At 40.3% G+C, this 14440-nt stretch overlaps 1 protein-coding gene across 3 annotated transcripts in view; it reads left to right on the top strand.

Moving 5' to 3' along the window:
• LOC139139310 (protein patched homolog 1-like) overlaps positions 1-14440 on the top strand; it is a 79242-nt gene that overhangs the window by 28662 nt on the left and 36140 nt on the right. For 2 of the 3 annotated variants that reach the window (XM_070708186.1, XM_070708184.1), the window contains exons 2-5: positions 1680-1793; positions 2705-2897; positions 13431-13620; positions 14134-14203. In XM_070708186.1, the coding sequence (XP_070564287.1) occupies positions 1716-1793; positions 2705-2897; positions 13431-13620; positions 14134-14203 (531 nt within the window). In that variant the 5' untranslated portion in view covers positions 1680-1715. Of the gene's footprint in view, positions 1-1391; positions 1522-1679; positions 1794-2704; positions 2898-13430; positions 13621-14133; positions 14204-14440 lie in introns of those variants that run through there. The other variant, XM_070708185.1, reaches the window with a different exon arrangement.

Below are 14440 nucleotides of genomic sequence, written 5' to 3'. Positions count from 1 at the left end.
TCTCAATCCCTAGAAATAACACCACAATGCAAGAGAACACAGGGCCCTTTATCTTACTCATATTTTTACCGCTGCGTTCCGCGTAAACATGCGCCTTCGCCCGTAGCGCAAGAAGACCACTGCCAACACTTTCCAGTCTAAAATTGTTCAGAAATGAGTTGTCTCACTTTATCAAATTTTGCTTTAATTTCTCCCGTCTGAAATGCTGCCGACGGACATGTCACTCAATCCTAGCAATCGGTGTAAACTTTGCGTTTTTTATGCGGGGATAAGGCTGTTATGTCCATGTTTTGTAAAATTAGACACGAAAGTTACCCGACACGAAGACGAAAAAGTTTCCCATTATTTGCGAAGAAGAAGGAGTATTTTTCTGTAGTTGCATGAAACCATTTAACAGTACACTAGCACACAGCTAAGAAAATCTCTCTAAGATAACCGAGGTATAGTTCGTTGAAAGTAGCTAGGAGATGAAAAACAACGTCAATTGGGAGTGAGGGAGCGGGAGTATAAAAAAATGCTGCGTCTTTGCATAACAAAGTGCCCAGTTGACTTTTTCTTTTCTCCGCAGTGCACAGCAAGCCAAAATGTCACAGGTCTGTTGTCATGGGGCGGTACCCCAATTAGCGATAAAATTTATTTCAAAACTTTTACAATATTTGTGGTCGTCCCGAGTTGTCAGGGGAATTTTAGGTGACTGGCGGGACTCGGGCAGTGGCGCGCTGGGACTCATTGGCTGTCATCGCAAACAATGGACAAGCGGCTCCCAATTCTTTCCCTTAAATGACTTTTGCATTGACTTTGACTTAATTGGATAGGAATTTATTACCAAACCGCATCACACCTATTAACCTTTATCGCATGAACTTGACCGCCACTGGCTGACAAACACAAAGTGAAAATTGGAGATTTCCTCTCGCAACTGTGTCCGCGCGCGCAATCTCGATGGAAAGTTTCTTTCGCTGAACTGTATGAAGAAATTTCAAAGCCAACGCAGAAATGTCTAAAGATCATCTAGTGGAAAAAAAGTCTAACTTTTTTCCCAATGTTGACATATTCTGGCGTTATGGATTGGTTTTTAGCGAGCTACTTTGCTTTAAACTGTTGACTTGGCCGCGAAAAATTTTACTGCATTTTTGTGATAGTTGTTTATGTGAGTTCGCCTAAAAGCTTCTACCTTTTATGCTATTCCAACATCTTGTGTGGTCTACCCCTCTTTCTCTCGCCACAGTGACGTTACTTAGCAACTAATGAGAACTCGTGTTACATGAGTCATTTGGTCGTCGGCGGACCAATCACATTTGTCGGAATTGACCCTTCACTAGGACCGTTTGACAGGAGGGGTGGGGCTTCACGTAATACATTCACCGCTTTCCTCTTCTATTCATTTGACTAGCGTATTCACTGAAAGCTTCACGAAGGACTAGTACGTAGCTGTCGTAGGTCGGACTTGAACGCCTATCCAAACGAGCTGTTGGATACGATTTTACGAATCGCTTGGCATGTCCAGCGAGTGTTGAAGAGGTAGAGAAGCTCTATGGGTTCTGTGTCAGTGGAATTTTAAGGCTTGTTGGCGGTTTCTGTGCGACAACGTGGGCGACCTCCTCACGCGCATACAGCGAGAGTGCGTTTGGCCATGACTGCGGACTCGCTCTAACCGTTCCTAATATAATCAATTACAGGATGATGAACCTCGGTTAAACTCCAAGGATTCCTTTATGGCGGAGAATAACGACGATCTGCTTACGAGGACAAGCTGGTGTAACGCCAGACACGCACAGAAGGAAATAGATAGGGTTAGTATGTGGCTATTCTACCGTATTCAAGTGTGGTTGACAAACGGGCACAAAACCCTGTCGCATGCAACGTGGGACATAGCACACTGCACATCGTGTTTACATTTCATTCCGGGCTACAACTGTGACACGGAACATCGCGACTGGTCTAGAAATAGCTCCGTAAGAGACGCTCGGGTCACGGCCCGGCACTGATTTTGAAATTTTTGCATCCCGGGGATTTGCCTGGTAGAATATTTGTACCGGAATAACGAGCAAAATGCACAGTACCAGTCGACGGAAATGAATGAAATTTGCTCATGTCAAAAGTCAATTCCGTCGTATTGTGATCGGTGTACATACGTGTTGCGCCAGTTCTGGCACATTCACTAAGCTCTACTCCCGAGCCTGATTCAAAAGTCAAGGAAAACACCATTGTTTTGGGAAAAGTTCTCGTCGATGGTCAAACAGACCCGTTCTGAATGATTAGATCCGCAGAATAAACCATTGAAAACAAGGTCACGGAGCGAGAACTCATGAGATTCCAAGCTAGCATCGATCTGACCCAGTCAATTTATCACCGAAGACACCACTTCCTTCAAATCCAATCGTCACAGGACTAAAATTTCACCCCCTGCCTTACGTGTTCTGTGAAGTCAGCACGTTGTCATAGCTTTGAAATTGTTTATTTCCTAAATGCGACCAAGCTTTGTCTTCTGGGGCGAATGTCGCAATTTTCGACCCCGTCTTGGTGGTCCCCGTACTCCAGAACGGATATTTGACAGTGTGTGTTGTGATCTCGCTGGCATCACGCAAGGCGCATGTCCCGTGTTCTGCTGTTCTCACAGTGAGCGTTTTACGATCAGACAGTTTTGAAACTTTCAAGTAAGGTTCATTATCATCACATTTCTTTAATTTCTTCATATTTTTAGGGACGGGCGCACGGGAATAAAGCAGCACTATGGCTACGGGTGAGGATACAGTCATGCATGTTCCAACTCGGCTGCCATGTTCAGCTACACTATGGGAAAGTATTGATAATGGGAATGCTCATACTCGCGTGTCTTACAGTCGGATTGAAATTTGCAGTAGTGGAAACGGACGTAGAGAAGCTCTGGGTAGAAGGTAGGTTTGTATTTTTATTATCAATCAACCTCCACCATACATAAAATTCGGCAGTGCGGTGTCAAGCTGTCTTCCACAGTTACGCTTTAGCGTGTCAACGTTAGAACAACATTTGTCGGTGATCTCTACCAACAATAACGGACGCTGTCTGTTTCTAGACTTAAGAGAGTTTTAGGGCATTTCAGGTGAACTGAAAATGAATTCAATTAGGTGAGAATCGGTCATCTGGGTGAATTGTTGAAGTTGGCACGCCGGCAGTTCGGGATCGTCAGTGAAATTTATCCATCCGCCATTTTGGTTGTGACCCTGGGTTGGCTAATTTGACTGCCCGCCGTGTGTGGTCTCGTTGCAGTTGGAAAGTTTTCAAGTAAGATGGCAGCAAATATGTAGATTTTTAACCGCAGCTCGGGGATGCCCTTCAAGTCGCGGAGGTTACCCCCGGAGTTTAAATTGTGTCCCTTGTGTGTAGGGCCTGCTTGCAAAATTACATTACTTGTCCAGGAAGGAATTCCGTAGCTATTGTGGATATATCTTTTGTAGAAGTGGGGGTAGGCCGTAGCTGTATTTACATAATAAGTTCGCAGTGGCACGGTCGCTTCTTGTCACTGGAGTGAACTTTGAATGAAACTCATAAGCGGCTAGAAAATCTTCTTTCTTCAAAAAGGAGCGGGCGAACTTGAATACACTGTGGCTACACAAAAAAGCTTTGGACTCGGAGGTTTAGCGAGTAATAAACGAGGGGCATGAGCCGGGAGTTTATCTAACGGTTACGGTGTCCAATCATGAACTCTCTCACTCAGGCTGGTGTAATTTCGAATTCATTAGTTTACACTTGTGCTCAACACAATTGATACACTGAACGGAGGCAAACTTCAAACTCGGTTTTGAATTGAGATGGGCCGGCCGTTTTCAAGCCTCCACTCGAACAAGCACTTTGGAGTGGCAAGGCAAATATATGACAGTGATTTAGTTCAAAAGTGGGGGACTCTCACAGCTGCCGGAGTTGTGTGTTTACTTTTAACTTGGAAAGTATGTTGGGCATTTTGTGGGATGCTTAACTTCATTTGAATCGTATCTATTGTTGTTTATCACGGACTTTTCACCCGATAACCTCCCTCCGATGGAATCCAACACGTAGCGTGCCAAAGGAAGCGCAGACTAGTCACCGAATTTACAAAGTTGGAGCGTGTCAGAAAAGAACCCCCTCCCCTCCCCACTTTTCCAAACTAGCTGCCCAAAATCTGAGCCTGCAATATTCAAAATGGCTGCCTATAGGGTATGTGTATGTATGTACACACATGTGGAGGCTTTGTATGGTTTCAAGTGCCTATGCTGCTATTGTGTTCACAATGGTATGCATTTTTGTAACATTTCTGTTACTTGGCCAAAGCAAGCGTAGCATTCCATTTTGTGTAACTTAATGGCTGTTAAAATTTTTGTGATGGTACTGCTAAAATGGCAGGGATGCGAAGAAAAGCACACACTGACACAGGTTTCTGTTGAATTTGTAAGGTTGACATTGGGTTGCAATGCAAGACGGTGGTGCATTCTCTTCGCTTGGCGCCCTGAAGCACAGGTGGTGTAATGTTACCTGTTGTTGCTTGCATAAAGTGAAATGACTTTGTTTCTTGCCGGCTTGTTGTCAGACTGGCAGGATTGTTTTGCCTTCCCACCCTTCAACTTTGATTTAGTAACGCTACCTGGTAGATTTTCCTGAAGTTAGAAAAAAAACCAAAACACAACAATTGAATTAGCCTTAGACCTGTGTAGGCTGATCATCAAATCAGCAGATAAAATTATACCTTTTCTTACTATTTGTGAAATTCATTTACAAAGAAAGAAGAAAATACACTGCAATGAAGGGACTATCACAAAAAAACATCAACACAACAATGAAATGATTGTGTATCATCCGGCTGGTGTGGATGGTATAATTTATGAAATACTCTGGTGTCTGCATTAATGTGAAACATCACAGACAATAAAATATGGGGGGGGGGGGGAATTTCACTTTGATGTATGTAGCTGAATTAACAAGGGACCTTGTGGAAGAAGACCTATCTTTATTGGGGTATACCCATCATCATATTTGAAGATATATATACTTTAAAACTGTAGCTGAATGCTTGTACATGAATAATTGTGAAAATACAAGGCAGCTGCCCAAACTGATAGAATTACATGTTTGGTAAAGATGAACATAGAACTATTACAATGTAGTCAAATTTTCAGAATTAGAGTTTTGTGCAATGGTCACTTTGAATATCAAAATGGAGTAGATTTTAGAAATTGGCTCTTCAGTCCTGTCAACAAGTGTTTTAGCCAGGAAATTGCTGTCAGTTTTAGAAGGCTTAAATATCTGATATTGGGTCATCTTGAAGACCGCATTCTGAGACCATGTTAGATTAAATTAATCTTTTAACCTTGCTCACACTGATGAGCTGTCGAGACAACCCGTGTCCAGGCACCGTAGTAAATCTGGACCGCATGTTTTATTGTCAGCATCCAGTATGTGAACACATTACACCACTTTGCGGGACCCACGTCAGAGTTAACCTCTGACCTGTGCAATGTCAAAACGGCTGGGTTCCACAACTTGAAGACACTTTTCATGTACCTCTGAAATTAAACTTTTTTTTCCGTGGTGTCTCATCCCACTTTCCACAGAATTGTCAATTTTCCTCCAAAATTCACTTGCTGATCCATAGAGACATGTACATGTTTTTGTTCACTTCAAAGCATTCCAAAACCAGTCAAATGTTAGTTTTGAGTGATCATACAAATCTGTTCCCTTAGACTTGTCTGCAACATTTTTTAAAGGAAACATGTCTTTTCCATCATTCAGAAAAAAAGAAACGTACGATTTTTTTGGTGCGTTATTTGATTCCTCTTATCTTCTGGTGATAATGCGATGTGCTTGAGGCCAAAATATGTCAACTTGGATGAGTGTTACCAAAATACATGTAATTACCTATAACTTAAAACACAAATTAGCCTCGGATACTCCCACCATTAATAATGCATTTTCTCAGCATATGAATTCCTTCATAACTAAAGTACATCCTGTGGACCAACTGTGGCACAATTACTAATATTTTGAGGTAGGCACAAAGGAAAATATATTAACTGTCATTAGGCTTGTTTCTGGGCTTTTTTTAAGGCTTAATTGTGAGCTAGTTTATCACGGGTAATTTAAAAAAAAACAGCTGTGTCATACACTTATTGAACATTTGGCAATAATTTCCGTATGAAAGATTGATGCATTTGTAATACCTTGAACTTGGAAGTTTCAGTTCTGTGCTGTTCTTGTTCATGAAACCATCAACAGAACGTTAAGTATTTTCCAGAAGAGGTTTGCAGTGGATTTTGCCATTTCGTGTTAGAGTCATAAAGTGGATTTATTTCATTTTTGCAAAACTAAATTTCCTCTTTGAGAGAAAATGATCCAAGGTATTTACAGGGAATAGCTTATATTCTTCCCTTTTCCTGACTAGATTATGTAAAGAAGGTCTTGCAAGGTACTGGGGATGTCTCTTTTCTTCATTAACAAAACTTGGGTAATCAGTGTGGCACTCATGTATAGGGTTTAACCGTTGAGTGCCCGCTTCATTCAAACAAAGTAGGGTGTTTGAAAAGGGAAAAGCCAAAAAAGAAAAAGAGAAAAAAGGGGAGAAAAGATGAATACAGCCCCTGCTGGGGTTTTGTTGTCTGGTGTAGACACTGACAGATTGAAAAAACAGTGTTGCGATGTCGTCGGTATCCCCACACATCTGTGGCTTTTGGTGTGCATTTATTAGCTGATCTTTGTCTGTCATATTAACTGTAGGCCGCTGTGTTTAGTGTCTGATTCGTCGCTTTTTCCTGTGGCCAGGACTGACTTCCAGATTTTGTGATTCGAGACGTCCACGGAAGGGGGTGTGGGGGGTAGGGAGATTTGAGAGCATGCTGAATTGGCTTTGTCAGCGCACAGTACAGACTTTTGACTGTGTAGATGACTTTGACACATTCATAGATGTCGCTTGTTTAGGCCTTGAATGGGATCTTAATCTGTCTCCACAGCAACAAGATGGATAATACAAGAGGCAAAATGTATCGGGACTTCTTGAAAGCCAGTGAATAAGAATTTGTTAGGTCTTTGCCATTTTCTGAGGAATTTGTCGTGGCCAAATGAGAAATCCTTTCCCTTCTCTGGTGCTCTAAGATTTTATCAGAGTCACCCAACCGAAGAGTTGCCAAATTTGTGATGTATCTAGTTTGGGAAGGAAGGGGAAAAACAGCCCTCTGTATGGTATAACATACATTGCCATTACGCAAGTGTCTTTCTCAAGGAATGCAGTTCAGCTCAGCTCAGCTCAGTTTTATGAGCTGTCCCAGGTCCATGGTGTTTCCCCGCTCAAGTAAATGGAGATTGTTTGAACTGCCTCCATTGGTCGACTTGGGATGGAGAGTGAGCGAAGGGAAGAGAAAAAATGCAATGTTTAACAAGAGAAGTTTATTATTGCTGGCTGGTATTTAGGTCTGTTTGCATGGCTGCCATGGGTTAGATTTTGGGCCCTAAATGGAAGGCAAACAAATAGGCCATGGTGTGTTTAGAGTAGCCCCTATGACATGTTTACTGAAAGCTACTGATGGCTCACAGTTGTGTCCATGTGGTGTGCGCTCAGCTCCAGCATATCTTCTTTTAGAAGCTTGGGAAAAAATGGCTGCGTGGATGTGTTCTGTTGTTTGCTCTTGGTAAGATGGTGGATATTTTAATAGTTGTCAGCAGGAGCATATAGGTACAACACAGTGGCTTCGTGTGACAAATCCTCTTTATATGAACAGTAGTGAATTTATTTCATCACCATGTTTTACACCTTTTCTATGCAGGAACTGCAATTGCCTGCTGAATTGTCCAATCATCTCACATGTTACATGTACCTCCTCCTCTGTGTGAACCTGTTTGAGATTTAATTTCTGCTCAAAAGTCATGAATACTTTTGTCTTTTTTTGTTGTTGAGAAAGAAATGGCAATTGATCCTTCTGTTTAAAAAGGTGTTGGTGCATGTGTCCTAACTACTGAACTTTGAAATGTGGCAAGGCCTGATGATTGAATTTAATTACCAATGTGGCACTATTACTGTCTTTTTTTTTTACCCTCATACCAAATTTCATGCACCGCCGGCTTCCCTCTCAAGGTTGTTCAGGAATTAGGTCTGGAAGTGGTGATTTAATGCAGAGGGGAAGCAGGAGAGGCGAGGGGCCGGAAGAGTTATGACAGGGCAGTGTCTTTGCAGCTCATACGTGAAAATATTGCATTTCTAATTTGAAAAGGAGGTACATCATATACCACTTACACCGCGTGGAAACTTGCCCAATAACAATCAGTGTCTATAGTCTGTATACACACCTTCACATTTTCTTGGCAGTACCCTGCTACCCCTGTGGACAAAATGGACGGGCCCCACCTCAGACCATCATCAAGGGAAGAGACTGTGTAATAGGATAGTGATCATGATATTTAGGGTAATATAATACTTATTTTGAGAAAGTCTCGGACAAATCGAATCGAAAATATTTCCAATGAAGTTGTGTTTATTAGCCTTTGAATATACCGTGCAAAAACACGCATGGTCAGAAACCTGTTCTTCCCTAGGTGTTATTCTGCAAGTACATCCGAGATTGGTTCTACACTATGATGGTAATAAAGAGTTTGCCGAACTTTCTTGTTTTTCTGAGAGGGGAAGGCTTTGCCATGCTGGTGGTGTCTGTAGGATGTGTTATGTTGTGATCAGGGGGGCCAAACACAAGTGATCCTCAACGGAGAAAGTTTATTTTGATATGGCTAGGCTGGCTCCAGCAGAATGCTTTCTGGACATAAATAACACAACCACATGTTTTGGAGAGCTCTAAACAGACTCCCATCATGTGTGCAATTTGCATAAGATCAGAAACCGCTCCTGTCCAGAAATTTGTGAACTTTTTTGGCAATTAACTGATAATCCACTGTAAATTAATTTCCTAAAGTACTGCTTAAGAAACTTGGAATTTTTTAGTCAAATTATTATTCCCATCCAGACAGACAATGAAATAAATCAAAAATATCAGACAAACAGTTTTAAATCATAAGAAGTGAAAGTTCCAGACAAGTTACGATGCAACAGAAGTACAAAAAAGCGACTGTAACCAAAGCAACAAAGATATTTTTCAAAGGAAATTAGAAAAAATTCTAATTACCTCAAATACACATTGGATTATCTGTATTTGCCACAGTTAGCAAAGAAATGATTGCAAAAACTAAAATATGAATCTACAACTTTGAAAAAAATCAGGGAATGAAAGACATCGCAACTTTTTTTCTGTATGATGTGGATGACAGAAACACTGTCAACTTCACCTTTACATCTAGTGAACTGTGCTCTCTTTCGGTGGCAACTTATCAAGCAGAGAGAGTATAAAAACGTGTTTATTGCTTGAGTGGTACATGAAATAGGCGCTGTCTGCTCCTAATAAAATGAAATGTACATGTATGGTCGTGTCGTTGTGAGGTGTAAGCCGGCATAACTTCACCGCCATTGCTGTTTCTATTTCCCCGCCATGGTGTGTGCACACTCGCTTACACACATATACACACATGGCCTTCTCAAAGTTGCATATTTAAAGGAGGATTAGTTGCCACGCGGACGTGGGTCCGGAATTAGTGTGATTCCTGAGGACTTATCGAATGTCCGATAAGGAGGACATGGGCTAAGATTCTGGTACAGTGCCAGGGCTCACATTGCGATGCATTCTGTACTCCGCTCCTGATTTGTACTGCTATACAGCCAGATGTATTCCATGTACAGAAGAACCCTGAGCGAACATTTCATGCCAGGTTTTTCTTCAAACACATATTCCTTACAATTTGGCATACATAGTCTTTGTTAAAGTCAATTAGTGTAGGATGTTTACCTATATCCACTACTGTGTTTGTGAAATAGAGGGGTTTCAATTTTACTTAAGACAGTCACATGTGACCAAAAGAAGGTATTAGGAATTTTGGCCGTGTTCGACTACCAACATCACTGTGTGTTGCCAGTGAGAGTGTATGTATACCCTCCGCTTGTGTATCTTTTCAGGAAACTAATGGAATCTGTGTGACCAGCTCATTCTTCCTGTTGTACAAATATATATTTGTTTTGAACGGATACTTCTTCCGCCCAAATGTCCTGACACTAACAAGATGTTGGAATCTTTCAACATTGGTAGTCACCAGGTCATTCCTTGTGTTCTTGGAATTTGTTCAGGGTTTGTACAATAATTGGTTTGTAGTGTGTGGTGTTATTCTGTTTTCATGCCATGTCTGAATGAAGTGTATCAGTGTTTGAAAACAGTAAAGCAGCCACAAGAATAGTATTTTAAATATTGTGTTGATTTCATCAGCAGGCTATAAGTTGAAATCTGTGGCTCCCCCATCCCCCAACCACATACACCTACACATGCACCTATTTAAAAAAAACTACAACTTCTGTGTAAGAAAAGGTCGAAGTGTGTTTGCTTCAAACATGTCTGACAGGCATGGAAGTCAGAACTGGACAGCATAGAACAAAACAAATTCCACACTGTTTTGTGCCCATCAACAATATTAATTTGTTTACACCTAAGATCTTGCAATCCTGGAAAAAATATTGGAGGAAAAAATTCAGTTCTGTTCAGTTCATCTCTGAGAACTGCTTACAAGGATAGCAGAAGGAACTCAGTCACAATTGCAAATGATGGCAGAAAAATGTGCAGAATCTCTGCTGACTATTATCAGCTTTAGCGTCAGTTTCCCTGTGAAAAAGATATGATTGGTAATTAGCAACAAGTTACTGATAAAGACAGCTCCAGGGAAAGTGACTCTCAAGTCCTGGCTGTGTAAAATCCCCTCATGTAAATGCCCTGACTGTGGTATGTCCACAGTTAATTTATACAAGGTACATTTCAAAACACTGAGCTTGACATAAATTTCCTTCTCAAACTGTCAATACCAATTATATCCAATATTTTTATTGACGTGATTTATCTGGAATCACAGGAAACTAATGAAAACAGATATGTGATGGGTGTCAAGTATTTTTAGCTCCCGAGAAGGACACTTCATGAGCCAGTGATTGATGAAACTAAAGTCCATCTTCATTTTGACTGACATATTTTTCAAGATATACAGCCAACAAATAATATCAGTGGTACTCAAGGCTTGCTGTGTTCTCAACATTGCTAGATTTCAGATGGATCGTTTCATGAGCTTGTAAAAATGTTCTCCCAAATTACGGCACAGTGAGTACATTTGTTCTTTTTTAACTAAGAATAGCTATCAAGCAGCAGTAAATTGATGTCATACACAGTTTGTTATCAGCGATAAATTTCTCTTCCCATGAAGACATGTGATATTTGGGCCAATCCCCCAAAAATGCCTCTTGTTTCTCTCCAAATTCCCATATTAAACACAAAGGTATGTATGTACCGTATGGGTTAGAATTTGGTTTGGAAAGCATAGTTTAATCATAGTAAGTGGACAGTGGGGAACATTGGATACAAGCGATAAATAACCAAGGAAGAATTGATAAAATTATAGTTGACCTTTGGACCAATCAAAGTAAATATTATTAAGTACTGACTATAATATGGAATATGAACACTGTTTGTAATCTCAGACCTAGAAAAGGAAACCAGGAAATTATGGCAACTAAGAATTCTACTACGCATCTCTCAACCATTAAAGAATGCAGCTCAAAAAAAAAACCCAGTTGTGATTCACATATATATTTTCTTATCCACTGACATTTGAACTGGCTAAGTAATGGCAATTTTGAGGCAAAAAGGAATCATTTATTTACAATATCCAGGTTGTATTGTGGTGTGGAGTATAGCTGATGAAAGCCGCACAAACATTTCAAATGTTCCTTCCATAGTCTACGCTCAACTCTGGTCTGGGAGAGACACAGTGTTTGCCTTAGGGCACCGCCATTGTACGGAGTACAGTGACGTAAATCCAAGCTGTTTGGACAGAGGAGAAGTCTCTACTATGCCGGGCCGCCCTGTTTATTTCAGGCTCCCAATCTGGCATCCTGAAATACCACCGGCACAGAGTTCTTCCCTCTCTTGTCTCCCGTCCCTTCTGGAGTAGGTACTTCACAGAAATCTTGATTCTAGGGGTTTTCCAGCCAAACTGCAATAACGTTAAACAATAAGTTGTGAAGAAAGAGTTCTGATTTTTCTAAATGGTTCAAGAGCCCCATCGTGTCACCCAAGTATATATAAATATACACTGGTGTGCCAGTCTCATCCTTTGCTATGTTTATCAGAATAAAAATACTCACTAATCATAAAAAGGGGACTAGATACTCTTACAAACTATCTAAAGCTAATGAAAATAATTTGAATTAAAAACAGCTATATCTCGCAAAATATTCCATGATGATATCGACATGAACATGTTTAGATCCGTACTTCACACAGTTGCCCAGCTTTTAGCAATTTCTTCACAGATTTCTTAACAGGGCTTGAAAAGTAACAACAAAACCCAAGTATAAACCATCCAACTTAAGTACTTGTAGGTCAAGCCTTGCAGAACATCGGCCAATCAAAAATTTGAGTGAGGTGATTTCATCCCGCTCAACAGTATTTCACATTTAACAACATAAGTTTTGATAGGGCAGACCCTCACCCAAAACCTTATTGCCTGAACTGTTAGCAGTTCCTTCGTTCATATACTCGAAGAATCTGCCGCATTTTTGTATTTGAGACATGGCCCCTTTTCCGAGACCTACATTCAAGGCCAATGGCCTAATAATGTTTAACACTACTGCCTGGAATCTGAGATTAAATGCGGGGTCAATAATAAGTTTGCAATATTTGCTGGAACTTCGTAGTTACTTGAATCTAAAAGAGTTGTTTACCTCCAAATCATGCCCTGAACATGGTAAAAACAAACATTGCTTTGTTTTATTCCTCAAATGTGTTATCCCAGCATCTCCAAATTTGCTCTGGCATGCAAGTATTTTAGATGGTTTATTTCTCCTGACTCTCTCATTGGCTGATAATGTAATCACATTTCACAGGACTATACCATTGTGGTTGGAGGTATAATCAGGCCCATGGTAGACTGACAGAGGTATTTCAGTCTCGTGACAATTTAGAGAGCAACTTGTGAGTTACAGGACAAGCTTTCAACAAGCATATTTTATTTTAAACCTCATTTTAGGGAACCAGGGACAGCAGCAGTTGTGTCTTTTGTCTGGTGCAAAAAAAGAAAAAAACTGCACTTTAGGATGATATACATGTTTATGTTAGCATTTAGATTGCTAACTGAATGCCAAACAAATGCATGGTAGTATTGGATTTCATCATGTTTAATATGAACATGACTTTGATCTAGTGGTGTTTTCCAGTTGATATTGAAAAAGTATTGGAAAATCAGGGTTTAGACAATGATTATGCATAAATTTCTGCCATAGTGTATCATAGTAAAATACCTGTGAAACTTCCAAGTATATAATAATTAATTCTTCCCATTTTCCCCTTTTCTTGCAGCTGGTGGGAGACTTCAGCAAGAACTGCAGTACACAACAGATACTTTGGGTGTTGGGGAGGGGACTACAAATCAGATACTCATACAGACTCCTAAGGTAGACGGGGCCAACATTTTAACTCAAGAAGCACTGCAAAATCATTTACACTCAGCTCTAGAAGCAATCAAAGTAGAAGTTGATATGTATGGAATGTAAGTAGAAATTTCTGTTTGTTTTTCGTTGGAAAACCTTCATGTGGAGTACCAATTGTGATAAAGCAATTTGATGATCCTGACGTCCAGCCACATTGATATTGAATGATGTGACATTTTGTATGTTGACAACATTTGAAAAAAATCTTAATATTGTTTGTAAATGAGATTTGAAAAAATCTTACCGTAATATTGTTTGTAAATGAGAAAACTGCAGTATGAATTTCGTCATGTGTGATATTATTGCAGATTATTTATAAGTTTTCCAACCCTTGCAATAATCAACATACAGTTCAGATTGTGTACTTTTCATGATGTTTAGTTTCTCAGATTTCTTGTGTTTTGCATTTTTAAAGTAAGGTGATCAAAAGTACCCCATCCTGTACTGGAGAACATCCGTCAAAAGAAAAGAGAGATTTTCATCTTTCAATTGTGGAAAGTTTGCCGGGGTCATGATGGGGAAAAGTTTCCATGATTTTAACCTTGATGCGCTTTTCTTTTTCATTTCATCAGTACGTGGGATGTAGAAGACATCTGTTACAAGCCTCCCATGCCAAGCTTTGAAGGTGGAATATTTGAAATGGTATGTACATTTTAGGTTCATACACTATTGTGCACCCACAGCTACCAGAAACAAGCATATTTCATAGGCTCTTCATGTGAGGACAGAATTCACAAACTGAATGAACTGTTAAATCACAAATTATCTCATCTCTGATTGGACGAGAGCCACCGACAAAACCCTCTTCTCCCAATCAGTGATGATCTTCCAGTTCCTCAGATTTCAAAGAAACAAGCTGCTCAGGATTATTTACCGAAT

The sequence above is a fragment of the Ptychodera flava genome, chromosome 8 (genome assembly GCF_041260155.1).
Source record: "Ptychodera flava strain L36383 chromosome 8, AS_Pfla_20210202, whole genome shotgun sequence".
NCBI lineage: Eukaryota > Metazoa > Hemichordata > Enteropneusta > Ptychoderidae > Ptychodera > Ptychodera flava.
Note: the sequence above shows the minus strand (reverse complement) of the source record. Positions and strands in the feature narration are given on the sequence as shown.